Raw genomic sequence first — 16,744 nt, 5'->3', positions numbered from 1 at the left:
TCAGCGTGCACACACACTCCAGGAAGTAGTATAAGCCGCCCAGAAAAGCCTTCTGGGGAAGAATTTAAAGGGAAGCAATTAGTCCAACACATGACAGCTGAGAGAGGCTGACGAGAGGAGGAGCTGAATACCACAACACAGAACTCAAGGAGGAGGTTCTGAAAGGCCTCTGTCAGAGCTTCTCAGCTGTCTGGTTGTGACAGTACCCCTCCCTCTACGAGTGGACTCCGGACACTCAGAACCCACCTTCTCAGGATGGGACCTATGGAAAGCCCTGAGACGAGAATCCACAATCCTAGAGACCTGAAATTCAAGATTCCCATCAACCATAATCGGAGGAGGAGGCAAAGGCGAGGGTACAATGGGTTGAACATAAGGTTTCAATAAGGACTTATGAAAAACATTATGGATCTTCCAAGTCTGAGGAAGATCAAGACGGTATGCAACAGGATTGATGACAGACAGGATTTTGTAAGGCCCAATAAACCTAGGACCCAACTTCCAGGAGGGAACCTTCAATTTGATATTCTTGGTAGACAACCACACCAGATCACCAACATTCAGGTCCGGACCAAGCACACGTCTCTTATCAGCCACACGCTTATATCTCTCACTCATGCTCTTTAGATTATCTTGAATCTTTTGCCAAATAGATGACAAAGACGAGGAGAATCTGTCCTCATCAGGTAAACCAGAAGACCCCTCTCCCGAGAAAGTCCCAAACTGTGGATGAAACCCATATGCACCAAAAAATGGTGACTTATCAGAGGACTCCTGACGACGGTTATTTAAAGCAAACTCAGCAAGAGACAAAAAAGAACACCAATCCTCTTGATTCTCCGCCACAAAACAACGCAGATATGTCTCCAGATTCTGATTGACGCACTCTGTCTGGCCATTCGACTGCGGGTGGAAAGCAGAAGAGAATGACAACCGAACCCCCAAGCGAGAACAGAAAGCCTTCCAGAATCTGGAAACAAACTGCGTGCCCCTATCAGAGACTATGTCTGAAGGAATACCGTGCAATTTGACAATGTGATCAACAAATGCCTGCGCCAGCGTCTTAGCATTGGGCAAACCAGGAAAAGGGATGAAATGCACCATTTTGCTAAAACGGTCCACCACCACCAGAATCACAGTCTTCCCCGAGGAACGAGGCAGGTCCGTGATAAGTCCATGGACAGATGTGTCCAAGGACGGGAAGGAATGGGTAAGGGAAGGAGAGGACCTGATGGCCGTGAATGAGGGACTTTGGCACGAGCGCAAGTCTCGCAGGCTGCCACAAAACCCTCAACCGACTTACGAAGCGCAGGCCACCAGAATCTCCGAGCGATGAGATCCAGTGTGGCTCTTACCCCCGGGTGCCCAGCAAGGACCTTATCGTGGTGTTCTTTAAAAATCTTGTGTCTTAAAGCGAGAGGCACAAACAACCTCCCAGGAGGACAAAGATCAGGAGCCTCTGACTGGGCTGCCTGCACCTCTGCCTCCAATTCAGGAAAAAGAGCAGAGACCACCACACCTTCAGCCAAAATGGGACCCGGGTCTTCAAAATTCCCGCCTCCCGGAAAACAACGTGACAGGGCATCTGCCTTCACATTCTTAACTCCAGGGCGGAACGTGACAACAAAATTAAACCTAGAAAAGAACAACGACCATCTGGCCTGTCTCGGGTTCAGACGCTTGGCTGACTCCAAGTAGGCCAGATTTTTATGGTCAGTAAATACGGTAATAGGGTGTCTGGCTCCCTCTAGCCAATGGCGCCATTCCTCAAAAGCCAACTTGATGGCCAACAATTCCCTATCTCCCACATCGTAATTTCTCTCTGCGGAGGAGAGTTTTCTTGAGAAAAAGGCACACGGTCGCCATTTGGCAGGAGACGAACCCTGAGACAAGACCGCCCCCACACCCACCTCAGAAGCATCAACCTCAACTATGAAGGGTAAAGAAACATCAGGTTGCACCAAGATGGGAGCGGAAGCAAAACTCTCCTTGATATCAGAAAAAGCCTTACGCGCCTCTACTGACCAAGAAGAAAAATCTACCCCCTTTCTGGTCATATCAGTGAGTGGTTTAACAATAGAAGAATAATTCAAAATGAACTTCCTGTAATAATTGGCAAAGCCCAAAAAACGCATCAGCGCCTTCTGATTCTCAGGAAGCTCCCACTCAAGCACAGCGCGGACCTTCTCGGGGTCCATGCGAAAACCAGAAGCGGAGAGAAGAAACCCCAGAAATTGAATTTCTGGAACCGCAAACACACATTTTTCCAGTTTTGCATATAATTTTTTCTCCCGCAGGATGAGCAAGACCTGACGTAAATGTTCCTTATGAGTTTTGAAATCGGGAGAAAAAATCAAAATGTCATCCAAATACACCAATACAAATTTTCCCATCAAATGATAAAAAATGCTGTTCACGAAATGCTGAAAAACGGCTGGGGCATTCATCAAACCAAAAGGCATAACCAAATTTTCAAAATGGCCCTCAGGGGTATTGAAGGCCGTCTTCCATTCGTCTCCTTCTCTGACCCTGACCAGGTTGTATGCCCCTCTTAAATCTAATTTGGAAAAGACTTTAGCCCCAACAACCTGGTTAAATAGGTCTGGGATCAGAGGAAGCGGATAAGGGTCACGAATTGTGATATTGTTCAGCTCCCTGAAATCCAGACAAGGTCTTAAAGAACCATCTTTTTTCTTAACAAAGAAAAAACCAGCGGCAACAGGTGACTTCGAGGGTCGTATGTGTCCTCTTCTCAGACTCTCAGAGATATAAGCACGCATAGCGATCCTCTCAGGTTGGGAAAGATTGTATAAACGAGATTTAGGCAGCTTGGCGTCTGGGATGAGATTAATAGGGCAATCGTACTCCCTGTGCGGGGGCAAGTCCTGAACTCCACTCTCAGAGAAGACATCCGAAAATTCAGAGAGAAAAGATGGTACAGTCTTAGTAGCAACCTCAGAAACAGATGTCGAGAGGCAATTCTCTCTGCAAAAGTCACTCCAACCATTTATTTGCCTCGCTTGCCAATCAATGGTGGGGTTATGCTTAGTGAGCCAGGGCAGCCCCAACACCAGAGGGGTGGGTAAACCGCTAAGGACGAAACACGACACATCCTCAACATGAGCATCACTCACAGTCAAACGGATATTGTGAACTATGCCCTTTAATGATTTTTGAGAAAGTGGAGCGGAATCGATAGCAAAAACAGGAATATCCTTTCCCAAAGTGCGCACCTGGAAACCATGAGTTATCGCAAATTGATTATCAATGAGATTAACCGCTGCTCCACTATCCACAAAAATCTCACAAAAAATGTTCTTGCTCTCTAGCGCCACCCTAGCCGGCAGGACAAAACGGGAACTACAAGCAAATGGAAAACCTTCAATTTCCGCCTCAACCCTGCCAATAGTAACAGACGGAACATTTTTAAAAGATTTTTTCCTGTTTGTTTCTTTATTACTCCCAGAAAACTGCCTGAATCTCCTAGAGGGACAAATATTTGCCAAATGATTTATACCTCCACAACAAAAACAAACCGTCCCATGCGGGCTGAATCTTCTATTGTCAGAAGCAATCAACCCCAGCTGCATGGGCTCCTGCTCAGAAGGGGCTGACGGCGACTGAGACCCCTGCGCACAGAGCAGGACCGCTGCACTGTCCTGGGACTGCGTATGACAGGAAGGAGACATCTCTCCTCTCTCTCTAAGACGCCTGTCAATACGAACGGCCTGAGACATAGCAGAGTCCAAAGAAATAGGCCTCTCATGAAAGGCAAATGCATCTTTCAATCCCTCTGAAAGACCATGGCAAAATTGACTTCGGAGCGCAGCATCATTCCAACCAGTATCAACTGCCCATCTCGGAAATTCTGAGCAGTATATTTCTGCGGATTGTTTACCCTGGCATAATAGACGTAGTTTAGACTCAGCCAGAGCAATACGATCCGGATCATCATATATCTGACCCAGGGCTAAAAGGAATTCATCCACTGAACGGAGAGGCCGTGCCCCCTCCGGCAGCGAAAAGGCCCAGGACTGAGCGTTACCTCTGAGCAGCGATATAATGATCCCCACCCTCCGTTCCTCATCACCAGAGTGGGGAAGAAGGCGAAAATGGAGTTTGCAAGCCTCTCTAAAACGCACAAAATTCTCACTACCCCCGGAGAACGTATCCGGGAGCGAGATCTTAGGCTCAGAACAAACTCCATGAATGCAAGCTGAACCGGTCACTTGAAGCTGAGAAAAAGTCTTACGGAGATCAGCTACCTCCAATGAAAGACCCTGGAAGCGTTCAGCCAAAAGTGAAACCGGATCCATGCTTGAGACGGTTATGGCGGCTTATAATGTCACGGACGGTGTACAGGAAACAAGGCAAAGCAACATGTATAAACGACTCGCTGGATCCAAAAACTAAGGAACCAAGGGAGACCCCTGCAGAAGACCTGGCACTTTCCCTGGCTGCTCAGCCTATGCAAAGATCCGAATGGTGGAGGTTTGCATATCCACGAACCTTGACTATAAAGCCCTGAGCACCCTACAATAGTGAGGGGACACGACCACCGGCTCCCTACACAAGATACGGAGGGAGTCAGGGTCACCTGGGATCCAGCAAACAGATAATAACAGATAAAGGTACAACACTTAGCTTTGAAGCAAACAGGAGGACAGAGTCAGCGTGCACACACACTCCAGGAAGTAGTATAAGCCGCCCAGAAAAGCCTTCTGGGGAAGAATTTAAAGGGAAGCAATTAGTCCAACACATGACAGCTGAGAGAGGCTAACGAGAGGAGGAGCTGAATACCACAACACAGAAACTCAAGGAGGAGGTTCTGAAAGGCCTCTGTCAGAGCTTCTCAGCTGTCTGGTTGTGACAGTAAGCGAGCCCTCCCCTTCCCAGCTACTTCCCAACAGAGTTCTGGGGGCAGGGGATGAGCCTGCGCTACCCACTAATTTCTTCCCAGCGGAAGAGCTGGCATCAGGGCAGAGCGCAGTCGGCCTCTGCCCTCCCCTATCCTCTTCTCCAGAGCCGGACTCCCCACCGGCTACCCCAGCGGAAGAGCTGGCATCTGGGCAGAGCGCAGTCGGCCTCTGCCCTCCCCTACCCTCTTCTTCAGAGCCGGACTTTCCACAGGCTACCCCCGCGGAAGAGCTGGCATCTGGGCAGAGCGCAGTCGGCCTCTGCCCACCAAGTACCTACAGCTCCAAGCTGGAGAACCACAAGGCAGCAAGGAGTCGCAGATGCCCACTCAACAGCTGGGGACATACAGAACAGAGCCAGGCCCCAAAATTCAACAGGTCCAGTATGGGGTTGTGGTTGGACTGCCAGACTAACTCAGGTACTGACCGTGAGGTCAGGTATCTGGTTAGTCTTCCCTGGAAGGGGGAGATGTGTGACGAAACCAACCTCGCCACAGTGTTTTGGAGGGGGCTGGTTGCCAGCCTCCTGCCTCAGGATTATGGCCCATACTAACTTTAAAGAAGACAGGCCGGCCGCACAGCTTAAATCTGTCTTTGGAATGGTATTTTGTTATGTGAGGGTACCCAGATGGCTAGTTTAATTGTATTCGTGTGGTCTGAGTGCCATTCGCCTAATGATATGCACTCAGACTTGAGCTATCTGGGAATATGTTAAATGTCTGTGGTTGCTGGGAGGGTGTGACATTGTGTGTTTAAATGGTGATGTCTGTCCTGTTGTCTCCACATGTGTATTGGCGATCTCCCCTTTGTCCTGAGAGATAATTGGATTATTCCTCGGTTGTCTCTGGGGCAGAGAGGAGGAAACCATGATGCATTGTGGGGATGTGTTGTATCTGTTCGGTGTGTCGCAGTCTCCATTCTGGTCCCCTGGGGGCGTGTCCACCAGATGGGGACCTGCATAAATACGGGCGGGTAGCCCTCAATAAAGTGTTCCTTTAAACTGGGGGATTGCTATACGCTGAAGATTTGCTATACTCCCCTGGCATAACTACTAGCTCTTGTAAGAGCTGTTCCTGCTCTCTGGCTGTAGGAGAGGTTCACCCACTGGAGCCTGGAGCCTTGTCGTAGGTCCAGCGTGGGTGGAGGACGGTGAGACCCCAACCAAGCTGCGGCGGTTCGTGGGGTCTGCAGGGCGTACGGTGTCAAGTGGAGTGCTTGGAGTCCTCGGAAAGCACTAGGAGCATCTATCGACGGAGGTACCCGGTCGGGGTGCTAGGAGATCCGTTACACAGTCATCTCCTCTGCTCTTCACTCCTCCATCTATACAGTAATCTCCTCTGCCCATCTCTCCTCCATCTATACAGTCATCTCTTCTGCTCTTCACTCCTCCATCTATACAGTCATCTCATCTGCCCATCTCTCCTCCATCTATACAGTCATCTCCTCTGCTCTTCACTCCTCCATCTATACAGTCCCCTCCTCTGCCCATCACTCCTCCATCTATACAGTCACTTCCTCTGCCCATCACTCCTCCATCTATCCAGTCATCTCCTCTGCCCATCACTCCTCCATCTATCCAGTCATCTCCTCTGCCCATCTCTCCTCCATCTATCCAGTCATCTCCTCTGCCCATCTCTCCTCCATCTATACAGTCATCTCCTCTGCCCATCACTCCTCCATCTATCCAGTCATCTCCTCTGCCCATCACTCCTCCATCTATACAGCCATCTCCTCTGCCCATCACTCCTCCATCTATACAGTCCTCTCATCTGCCCATCTCCTCTGTTCTTCAATCCTCCATCTATACAGTCATCTCCTCCATCTATCCAGTCATCTCCTCTGCTCTTCACTCCTCCATCTATACAGTCATCTCCTCTGCTCTTCACTCCTCCATCTATACAGTCACCTCCTCTGCCCATCACTCCTCCATCTATACAGTCATCTCCTCCATCTATACAGTCATCTCCTCTGCTCTTCACTCCTCCATCTATACAGTCACCTCCTCTGCCCATCTCTCCTCCATCTATACAGTCACCTCCTCTGCCCATCTCTCCTCCATCTATACAGTCACCTCCTCTGCCCATCTCTCCTCCATCTATACAGTCACCTCCTCTGCCCATCTCTCCTCCATCTATACAGTCATCTCCTCCATCTATACAGTCATCGCCTCTGCCCATCTCTCCTCCATCTATGCAGTCATCTCTTCTGCTCTTCACTCCTCCATCTATACAGTCATCTCTTCTGCTCTTCACTCCTCCATCTATACAGTCATCTCCTCCTTCTATCCAGTCATCTCCTCTGCGCATCTCTCCTCCATCTATACAGTCATCTCCTCTACTCTTCACTCCTCCATCTATACAGTCACCTCCTCTGCTCTTCACTCCTCCATCTATACAGTCATCTCCTCTGCTCTTTACTCCTCCATCTATACAGTCACCTCCTCTGCCCATCACTCCTCCATCTATACAGTCATCTCCTCTGCTCTTCACTCCTCCATCTATACAGTCATCTCCTCTGCCCATCACTCCTCCATCTATACAGTCCTCTCCTCTGCTCTTCACTCCTCCATCTATACAGTCACCTCCTCTGCCCATCACATCACTCCTCCATCTATACAGTCATCTCCTCTGCCCATCACTCCTCCTTCTATCCAGTCATCTCCTCCTTCTATCCAGTCATCTCCTCTGCCCATCTCTCCTCCATCTATACAGTCCTCTCATCTGCCCATCTCTCCTCATCTATCCAGTCATCTCCTCTGCTCTTCACTCCTCCATCTATACAGTCACCTCCTCTGCTCTTCACTCCTCCATCTATCCAGTCATCTCCTCCATCTATACAGTCATCTTCTCTGCTCTTCACTCCTCTATCTAGTCATCTCCTCCATCTATACAGTCATCTCCTCTGCTCTTCACTCCTCTATCTATACAGTCATCTCCTCCATCTATACAGTCATCTCCTCTGCCCATCTCTCCTCCATCTATACAGTCATCTCCTCTGCCCATCACTCCTCCATCTATACAGTCATCTCCTCTGCCCATCACTCCTCCATCTATACAGTCATCTCCTCTGCTCTTCACTCCTCCATCTATACAGTCATCTCCTCTGCTCTTCACTCCTCCATCTATACAGTCACCTCCTCTGCTCTTCACTCCTCCATCTATCCAGTCATCTCCTCCTTCTATCCAGTCATCTCCTCTGCGCATCTCTCCTCCATCTATATAGTCACCTCCTCTGCCCATCACTCCTCCATCTATACAGTCATCTCCTCCTTCTATCCAGTCATCTCCTCTGCGCATCTCTCCTCCATCTATACAGTCACCTCCTCTGCCCATCATCCAGCTGTCTGTAGTATCCATCTGTCTACATTATGTCTGCATAGTGGCACATATATTTCACCTGCTCCATTAATTTCTGTAATTTAACCATGAGCTGGATGACCATGTATTTTATGAGGTACGACAATCGTCACATTGGGTCTTGTGATATTGTGCCGATGGTTTTTAATCTTCTAGAGTGCATCCTCCTCCACGTGACGTCCTCTTTCTTTCAGACACACGTTCTCTCTGCTGTGTAATTGAAGACAGCCTACTGTCCCTTCAGACAATCAGGGGCTCTCCTTATTCTGCTTGTCAACGTGATGAAATCTCAAGATGGATCCAAAAACTTACAAATCTTGGTAACTTTCTCTATAACCCACTTCATGAGCTGAGAGTATATGGTGACAGAGAGATGTGCCATATAGAACAATAAGCCACCATGTTTATCAATTCTTGATAGGACGACGTGGACTTGGAGTTCTTGACTCACTAGCTTCTTGCTTTATGCATCTTTTCCTATTTACAGATCAAGTTCTGGACCTATGGATCACTTTTCAGAGGAAATGGGTTTTTCTGACTAAAATTCAGAGTGAGATGGAGATTCCTCTGCCCAAGATGGAGATGGTGGGTGCCCAGGCCCTGATGCTCATGAGATGTATTCAGTAGAGAATTGAACAAGCTCCAGAATTAATTTGTATTCTTTTCAGGTGACAGAATTCCAGTCCGTTGACCAGAGTTACCGCTCCTTCCTGGAAGTAACGGTGCTCGATCCTCTGGTTTTATCGATATTGACGCCAAGCAAGAGACGAGAGTGGCATTTCTATGGTGATTCGTTGTGCTCTGCCCTTCAGAGGGGCATCCATATCATGGAGGACATTATAGTGACTATGGATAATGTGATGTATACCTTCCGCTGTGACTTCCCGCGACTCTTCTTCCTCAGTGATCAGGATGTGATCAATGTCCTTGCTGCCTCACCAGATCCTTCAGATCGACTGCCCTGTGCTCTCTTATGCTTCCCTCAGTTTACAGATGTCCTGTTCCAAGCTCAGCCACCTGAATCTTCAGGCTTCCCACTTATCAGCAGCCATGACACTGTGGGCATTATTGGGAAATATGGAGACGCACTGAACTTAAATCCTCCCATTAAATGGAACCCAAGGACTGTCTCATGGCTGATAGAACTGGAACAAAGAGTTCAAGAAAGTCTTAAAGAAGAGTTAACTGTATGTCTGACCAAAGGTCGACTAAGTGACCTCCACCAGCCCCCTCACCATAGTGCCCTACAGTGGTGGGTACAACATGGGATGTCCTATCACCTCCAGTGCCTAATAGTCACAGAGGAAGTGCTGTGGTGTGAAGAAGTGGAAAAACTCATCCTCACTGACCAGAGCTCACGACTTGGAGAGCACCAAAATCTGAAGATAGAGATCTTGGTCCAGAAAATGAGACAAGGCGCCAGAGAGCAACGCAAATCGACGGCTTCTGTCCACCAGGAACTGGCCTTCCTATCTGCATGGATCAGCTTGGCCATTCTACAACGAGACAGAACATTAAGCCTGCTCGATACCAGGATACTTACTTTAGATTGCTTCTCATGGGCCAAACTGATGAAGTACAGGGCACCCACACAATCAGGCATGCAGGAGGATGCTGGTGAGATGCAACCAGCATGCCATGGAGGAGAGCGCGAGGTGTCCTCATCTCCCCTATGTTTTGTGGATATGTTGGGGCATATATTACCATACAAATATGAATATGTAGGGTTGGACATGAAGATCATGGACTCAGCAGTCTCTGAAAGAACATCTCTGGGCTTAATACTGGCGCTCGAGCATTATCAATGTGGGGCTTTCATTGGCCAAGATGAAGGCCTTAGAACCCAAACCCTGGTGGCTTTTGGCTGTGCCCTTGGTCGTCAGGTGGTGGTGCTGAAGTGCTGGGCTGGGCTGAATGTCACCCGCCTGACTCTACATCTGCAAGGGGCTCTTCAGGGCGGTGCGTGGCTAATACTGGACAATGCTGACAGACTAAGCGAAGATGTCCTGGTGTCGTTAGGACAATTGTTTTCTGACATCCAGTCTTCCTGTGAAGCTTTGATGAAGAAAGGAGAATTTTGTGGGCATATAGACAGAAGTACGGAGATAATAGGAAATGTCCAGCTTGAGGAAAGAACATTGTCAGTGATGAGAAGTTATGGCTGCTTTGTGACCCTTCCTCACATGGATTCTTCAGTCAGCCTTCCATGTAACCTCCGTCTTCTCCTCAGACCAGTATCATTCTGCCCTCCTGACCTGCAGAACATTGCAGAACTCACTCTTCTTTCTGCAGGTTTCCAAGAACATTTTCCTTTGGCCAAGAAACTGTCCTTCTTCTTCCAACTAGCCGAGGAGTCGGGGGCTGTTCTAACAACTTCTGTCCTTCCTCTACTAAAGAACGTACTCCAGAAAGCTATTGTCTTATTGAGGTTAGATATAGGAGCCATAAGATCCCCCGACCAGCCCCAATCGCCGCTTCTTATGGAATCGGGATGCACCACTGTGACCACCAGTCTGCAGGAAGAGACGAAGGTAGTGACAGCTCTCTTGGCTTCTTCCCTGTGGTCCAGACATCCAGTTTCTGAACATGTTCACCTGATGGACATTCTGAGAAGTGTATTTCCAGTATCTGTGCCGCCACTGCTCTATGATGAGTCTGTAGCTGTTTTATCCCTTCAGCAGCATCTTCATGTGTCAGGTCTGGAAGGTCACGCAGAACTCAATAATAATGTTATGCAGCTTTACCAAGCAATACAGCATACTTCAGGTGTCCTCCTGACAGGTCCTTCAGGCTGTGGAAAAACTACGTGCTGGAAGACTCTGCAGCAGGCACTGAACCATCAGGATGCCAGCGAAGCAGCCATGAATGCTCCCACGAGCCCTTCTTACCAGTCCGTTCAAAGCATCCATATCTACCCCAACAGTCTAAGTCCCACTGAGCTTCTTGGAGGAAGGACAGACGGTATTGGTGTTTTCTCCAGGATTCTTCACAGAACAATTCAAGAGTCTGCAGTCTGGAAATGGGTAATACTGGATGGGTCAGCGGCCCCCACCTGGGTGGAGCCCATTTCTTGCCTCTTTGGCCAGCAGCCCATGTTAACATTGACCAGTGGTCAACAGCTGCATCTTACTGACAGGATTAAATTGTTGTTCGAGATGTCGGACACATCTGCTCTCAGTCCTGCTATGTCCTCAGAGTGCAGCCTTGTGTACTGTGGGAGCCAAGAAACATGGAGGACAGTCCTGAAGGCCTCTCTGTCCAGCATGTATATGAGGTTTGGCATCTCTCGCAGAACCCAGCACAAGCTGCGCACACTGAGTGAACAACTGATACCCAGAACCCTCTGCTTCTTAGAGGAACACTGCTCCACTGTCCTCCATCCTCACCCTGCAAAACAGAGACACACTGCACATGGAGTCCACCAGGTCTCCTCCTTCTGCACAATACTTCAAGCTCTTATGGATCAACATCTCCTCCGAGACAGCTCCCATCGGGCTCCCATCCAGCCAGAACATAGAGCAGAAATGGAGGAGCCACGGGACACAGCACCAGGATCTGAAGGTAACGCAGCGTAATAACACATGACTGGTTATGTCACCTGCACCACGCTTGTTCATAGATTCTCATTCTCTACAGAAGGGAAACAGGGCATCCTGTCCGACAACCACCTGCGGGCACAGACCTTCTTCCTCTATGCCTTCATCTGGGCTTTTGGTGGCCACCTAGATCCCAGGTAAGATAATATTGTATGTGTGTGTATAATATATGATATATCTAGGACCCCCCTACGTTCCACCTCTAGAACCTTTTCTGACTTTTCATTCTACGTCCATATACATTAATATGGAGCTGATCCTTGCTCTTCTGGAAAGGTTCCACTTTTGTTCCTCTAGGAAGGCTTTCTACAAGATTTTGGAGAGTGCCTGTGGGAATTTTTACTCCTTTATCCAGACGATCTCTTGTGAGGTTAGACGCTGATGTTGGAGCAGCCTCCATTCTGGGGTTGAGGTGGGGCTGGTCAGGTGGGCTCTGTGTGGCTGGGGTTGAGGTGGGGCTCTGTGTGGCTGGGGTTGAGGTGGGGCTCTGTGCGGCTGGTCAGGTGGGGCTCTGTGCGGCTGGTCAGGTGGGGCTCTGTGCGGCTGGGGTTGAGGTGGGGCTCTGTGCGGCTGGGGTTGAGGTGGGGCTCTGTGCAGCTGGTCAGGTGGGGCTCTGTGCGGCTGGGGTTGAGGTGGGGCTCTGTGCGGCTGGGGTTGAGGTGGGGCTGGTCAGGCTGGTCGGGTGGGGCTCTGTGCGGCTGGTCAGGCTGGTCGGGTGGGGCTCTGTGCGGCTGGGGTTGAGGTGGGGCTCTGTGCGGCTGGGGTTGAGGTGGGGCTCTGTGCGGCTGGGGTTGAGGTGGGGCTCTGTTCGGCTGGGGTTGAGGTGGGGCTCTGTGCGGCTGGGGTTGAGGTGGGGCTCTGTGCGGCTGGTCAGGTGGGGCTCTGTGCGGCTGGGGTTGAGGTGGGGCTCTGTGCGGCTGGTCAGGTGGGCTCTGTGCGGCTGGGGTTGAGGTGGGGCTCTGTGCGGCTGGTCAGGTGGGGCTCTGTGCGGCTGGGGTTGAGGTGGGGCTCTGTGCGGCTGGTCAGGTGGGGCTCTGTGCGGCTGGGGTTGAGGTGGGGCTCTGTGCGGCTGGTCAGGTGGGGCTCTGTGCGGCTGGGGTTGAGGTGGGGCTCTGTGCGGCTGGTCAGGTGGGGCTCTGTGCGGCTGGGGTTGAGGTGGGGCTCTGTGCGGCTGGTCAGGTGGGGCTCTGTGCGGCTGGGGTTGAGGTGGTGCTCTGTGCGGCTGGTCAGGTGGGGCTCTGTGCGGCTGGGGTTGAGGTGGGGCTGGTCAGGCTGGTCGGGTGGGGCTCTGTGCGGCTGGTCAGGCTGGTCGGGTGGGGCTCTGTGCGGCTGGGGTTGAGGTGGGGCTCTGTGCGGCTGGGGTTGAGGTGGGGCTCTGTGCAGCTGGTCAGTTCTTCCAGACTCGCTCAACTCTTTATGAAGCTTTGTGCACTGGGGCGCAGTCATGGAGCAACAGAAATGGGTCTTCACCAAACTGTCCCCACAAAGATGTCACCATACAATTGTCCACAATGTCCTGTCTGCTGAAGCATTAAGATTTCCCTTCATTGGAGCTAAAGGCTTTATTACACTGCTCGATTATTTCGGCAGATTATCGCTAACGAGTGTTCTTACTGAAACTTGGCAGTCTAATAAGGCCGCCGATTGCCCGATTAACGAGCTCATTCATCTGGCAACCCAAATCTTTTGACAGGTTAAAAAAAACCTCCCGGTTGGCAGACGACAGGTGTGGTGTCTAATCACGATATGCTGCTGGCAAACAATGAGTCAGTATGGGGGCGAGTGACGGTATACTGAGGAGGAGATCGCTGCATGTAATAGCAGTGGTCTCCTCCAATCATGAGCAGATGATTGTCGGGAAGGAACATCTCCTTCCTGACAATCGTCTGTTAAATTGGGCTGTGTAATACACCCTTAATACAGGCATTAGGGGTCAAAGCTGACCCCTGCCCGCCCCTTCCCCCCTCTCTAGCAATGCCCCTCCTCCACCGCACTGTACAGCTGGCACTCAGGCAGCTAACCTTCTCCTGGCATTCACTAGACTCATCCATCCTACGTCAGATAGAGAAGTGCGATTGATCACTGGACAGAAGACGTTACTGCAGAGTCCAGTGGTGGTGGCTTTACACCGCTCCATCCCACGCCTGGCCTTGTGCTTTGTGATGGAAGGCTGGAATGCAGCGGCCATGGACACCCAGACCAGGAAGACCTCGGCACAGTTTTTGTGCTGATGTTAATAGCAGAGGAGGTCTGGACTCAGAGGAGGTCTTGATCGCATCCTCCTTCCGATCGCCATCATCCTTCTGTACTAGGTTTATTCTTCTCTTGGATTTGTGGTATTTCCTCTTCTCAGTCATGTTTGCACTGACTTTTATCTGTCGTGTTTGATTACTGGTTTGCGATTCACAATCAGCCCAGTGAGTATTAGCGTCCTCCCTGCCCAGGGTGGTCCCCATGACCCCAGTGTCTGATAAGATAGGTGTTAATACTGGAGAAGTGGACTTCAGGCGTCTTTCCCAATCACTTACAATGTCTCCCGGGACTCTGATACCTCCAGGACTTACAGCACAACAACCGGGTGGTGGCAAGAAGCGCACGTGAAGCACATATCCTCATGACAATGAACTCGTAAGGGAAGATGTCCTAAGACTAGAATGAAAAGCGCCAGGCCGAGCATAAAGTCCGTCAGCGCAGAGTCTGCCAAATGTGTGACGAGGGAAAGGCCTTAGTTTGGCTCATTTCCAGGGAGTCCGTGCAAAAGACGGTCAACACCACTATGAGCTGGCATAGGCTTCAACTATTATATATGTCCATCTCTGGCGGATATGATGCGGATTTACCCTAACACTAACCCCCACATTTCAGAAAGTGACGAGAGAAGTTGCAGATTATTCCACAATTAAAGATTTCGTCATTAAGTGGTCCCAGAATATACTGGATATTCCACTGAAAATGATCAAATCCATGAGAAACGTCCCTGCTTCCTTCATCTCAAGAAGCCTGTAGTACATCATCGATCCATGAACTTAGCCTCTCACAGAGGGACCCTATCCCCACCACGATCAGTAGAGTAGAGGGGCAGGCCATGAAATATTGGGAATGTTTCAAGAGTCCACCATGACACTCGCCTTCCCAAGCACTGACAGTGCCTCGTGGTACTCAGATACCCCCAGGACTTACAGCAGAATAACCCCGGAGGGTTATAAGAAACAGAATCTGGCAGTAGAGCAGATGGGAGATGGTGATGACACAGCAGAACGGACCCTGCTCTGCTATAGAACCCTGTAAGACATCCAGGACCAGAACTATGATGCTAGCTGCAATGAGAGGCCGTAGAACCACAGGTCTCAGGATACACTGATACAACATCAGTGGAGGTCACCCGGGACCCACTCCGATCAACTGTTTGAGGTGGCAGCGCTGCTCCTGTGAGTGCTGCGGCCTTCTCCCTGCTCACCAAGCGCAGAACCGCACATTGTTTAGTGGCCGTGCTTGGTATCGCACTCAGTCCCATTCACTCCTATGGGGCTGAGCTGCTCCTAGGCCACGTGACCGATGAACGTATCATCACTGGCCTAGGGAAAGCTGGAGAAGGCTGCAGCGCTCACAGGAGTGCGAGTGCCTTCTCGAACAGCTGATAGGTGGGGGTCCTAGGTGTCGGACCTCCACCGGCCAGATACTGGTGACCTAACCAGAGGATAGATCAGTATCAAAATTCCGGAAAAAAACTTTTAATATTAGCAATAGTACCATATTGAGGTGAGCTTGGGTATTACTTTCCTCATGTCCAGTACTGTCAGGTGTCATAGATTCTTCCCGATGTGTGATGTATTCACCTCGTATCAGGCACCAGGTGCAACTCCTGCATCCACCATATTACATTCCATAAAACTTGTCTGAAGACCAATGGAAGGATCTAGTTAGCTCCATGGCCTGTCTGCACCGTCTCAGTCTATGTTAGACAATCCCCCGGCTTGGGACATGGCACTTCTTCACTATGTCCATGACAGTGACTGACCAGGTGTGCAGTAACTTTTGAACTGCTAGAGATCTTCTGCTTCCATGTCCTGTAATGCAGTGATGGGTAGGAAGGCTATGTAACTAAATGTCCTCACCAATAAAGATCTTTCATCCTTTCCTCTTCAGACATCGCTCCGTATTTGATGGATTCTTGAGGAAATCTCTTGTACAGTGCGTCCTCCAAGCTGAACTTCCACAGGACGCATCTGTGTTTGATGTGACTCCTACACTTGATGGTCTGACCCTCATAGCAAATCCCAGAGCAGGCCAACCCGAGGTGAGTGCAATGGCTGGACATTTTACTTATGCTCACCTGTCTCTTCTCCACGAATCCCCTCCTTTCTTCCCATGGCTCTCCTCTCTTCCCCTCTGCCTGCCTGTCTTCCCCTCTGCCCGCCTGTCATCCCACCACTCGCTTGTCTTCCCCCCACTCGCTTCTCTTCCCCTCTGCCCGCCAGTCTTCCCACCACTCAACTGTCTTCCCCTATGCTCGCCTGTCTTCCCACCACTCACCTTTCTTCCCTTCTGCCCACCTGTCTTCCCACCACTCACCTGTCTTCCCCTCTGCCCACCTGTCTTCCCCTCTGCCCACCTGTCTTCCCCTCTGCCCGCCTGTCTTCCCCTCTGCCCGCCTGTCTTCCCCTCTGCCCGCCTGTCTTCCCCTCTGCCCGCCTGTCTTCCCCTCTGCCCGCCTGTCTTCCCACCATTCACCTTTCTTCCCTTCTATCCGCCTGTCTTCCCTCCTCTCGCCTGTCTTCCCACCTCTCGCCTGTCTTCCCCTCCTCTCGCCTGTCTTCCCCTCCTCTCGCCTGTCTTCCCCTCCTCTCGCCTGTCTTCCCCTCCGCCCGTCTGTCTT

General features: G+C 50.4%; 1 protein-coding gene across 1 annotated transcript in view; it reads left to right on the top strand.

Moving 5' to 3' along the window:
- DNHD1 (dynein heavy chain domain 1) overlaps nucleotides 1-16,744 on the top strand; it is a 110,239-nt gene that overhangs the window by 45,500 nt on the left and 47,995 nt on the right. Inside the window, exons 16-20 of the mRNA XM_044283985.1 lie at nucleotides 8,467-8,592; nucleotides 8,760-8,857; nucleotides 8,941-11,833; nucleotides 11,909-12,005; nucleotides 16,015-16,165. Of these exons, the coding sequence (XP_044139920.1) occupies nucleotides 8,467-8,592; nucleotides 8,760-8,857; nucleotides 8,941-11,833; nucleotides 11,909-12,005; nucleotides 16,015-16,165 (3,365 nt within the window). The remainder of the gene's footprint in view (nucleotides 1-8,466; nucleotides 8,593-8,759; nucleotides 8,858-8,940; nucleotides 11,834-11,908; nucleotides 12,006-16,014; nucleotides 16,166-16,744) is intronic.

Source organism: Bufo gargarizans, chromosome 3, assembly GCF_014858855.1.
Source record: "Bufo gargarizans isolate SCDJY-AF-19 chromosome 3, ASM1485885v1, whole genome shotgun sequence".
Classification (NCBI taxonomy): domain Eukaryota; kingdom Metazoa; phylum Chordata; class Amphibia; order Anura; family Bufonidae; genus Bufo; species Bufo gargarizans.
This window is presented reverse-complemented; position numbering and strand designations above follow the sequence as displayed.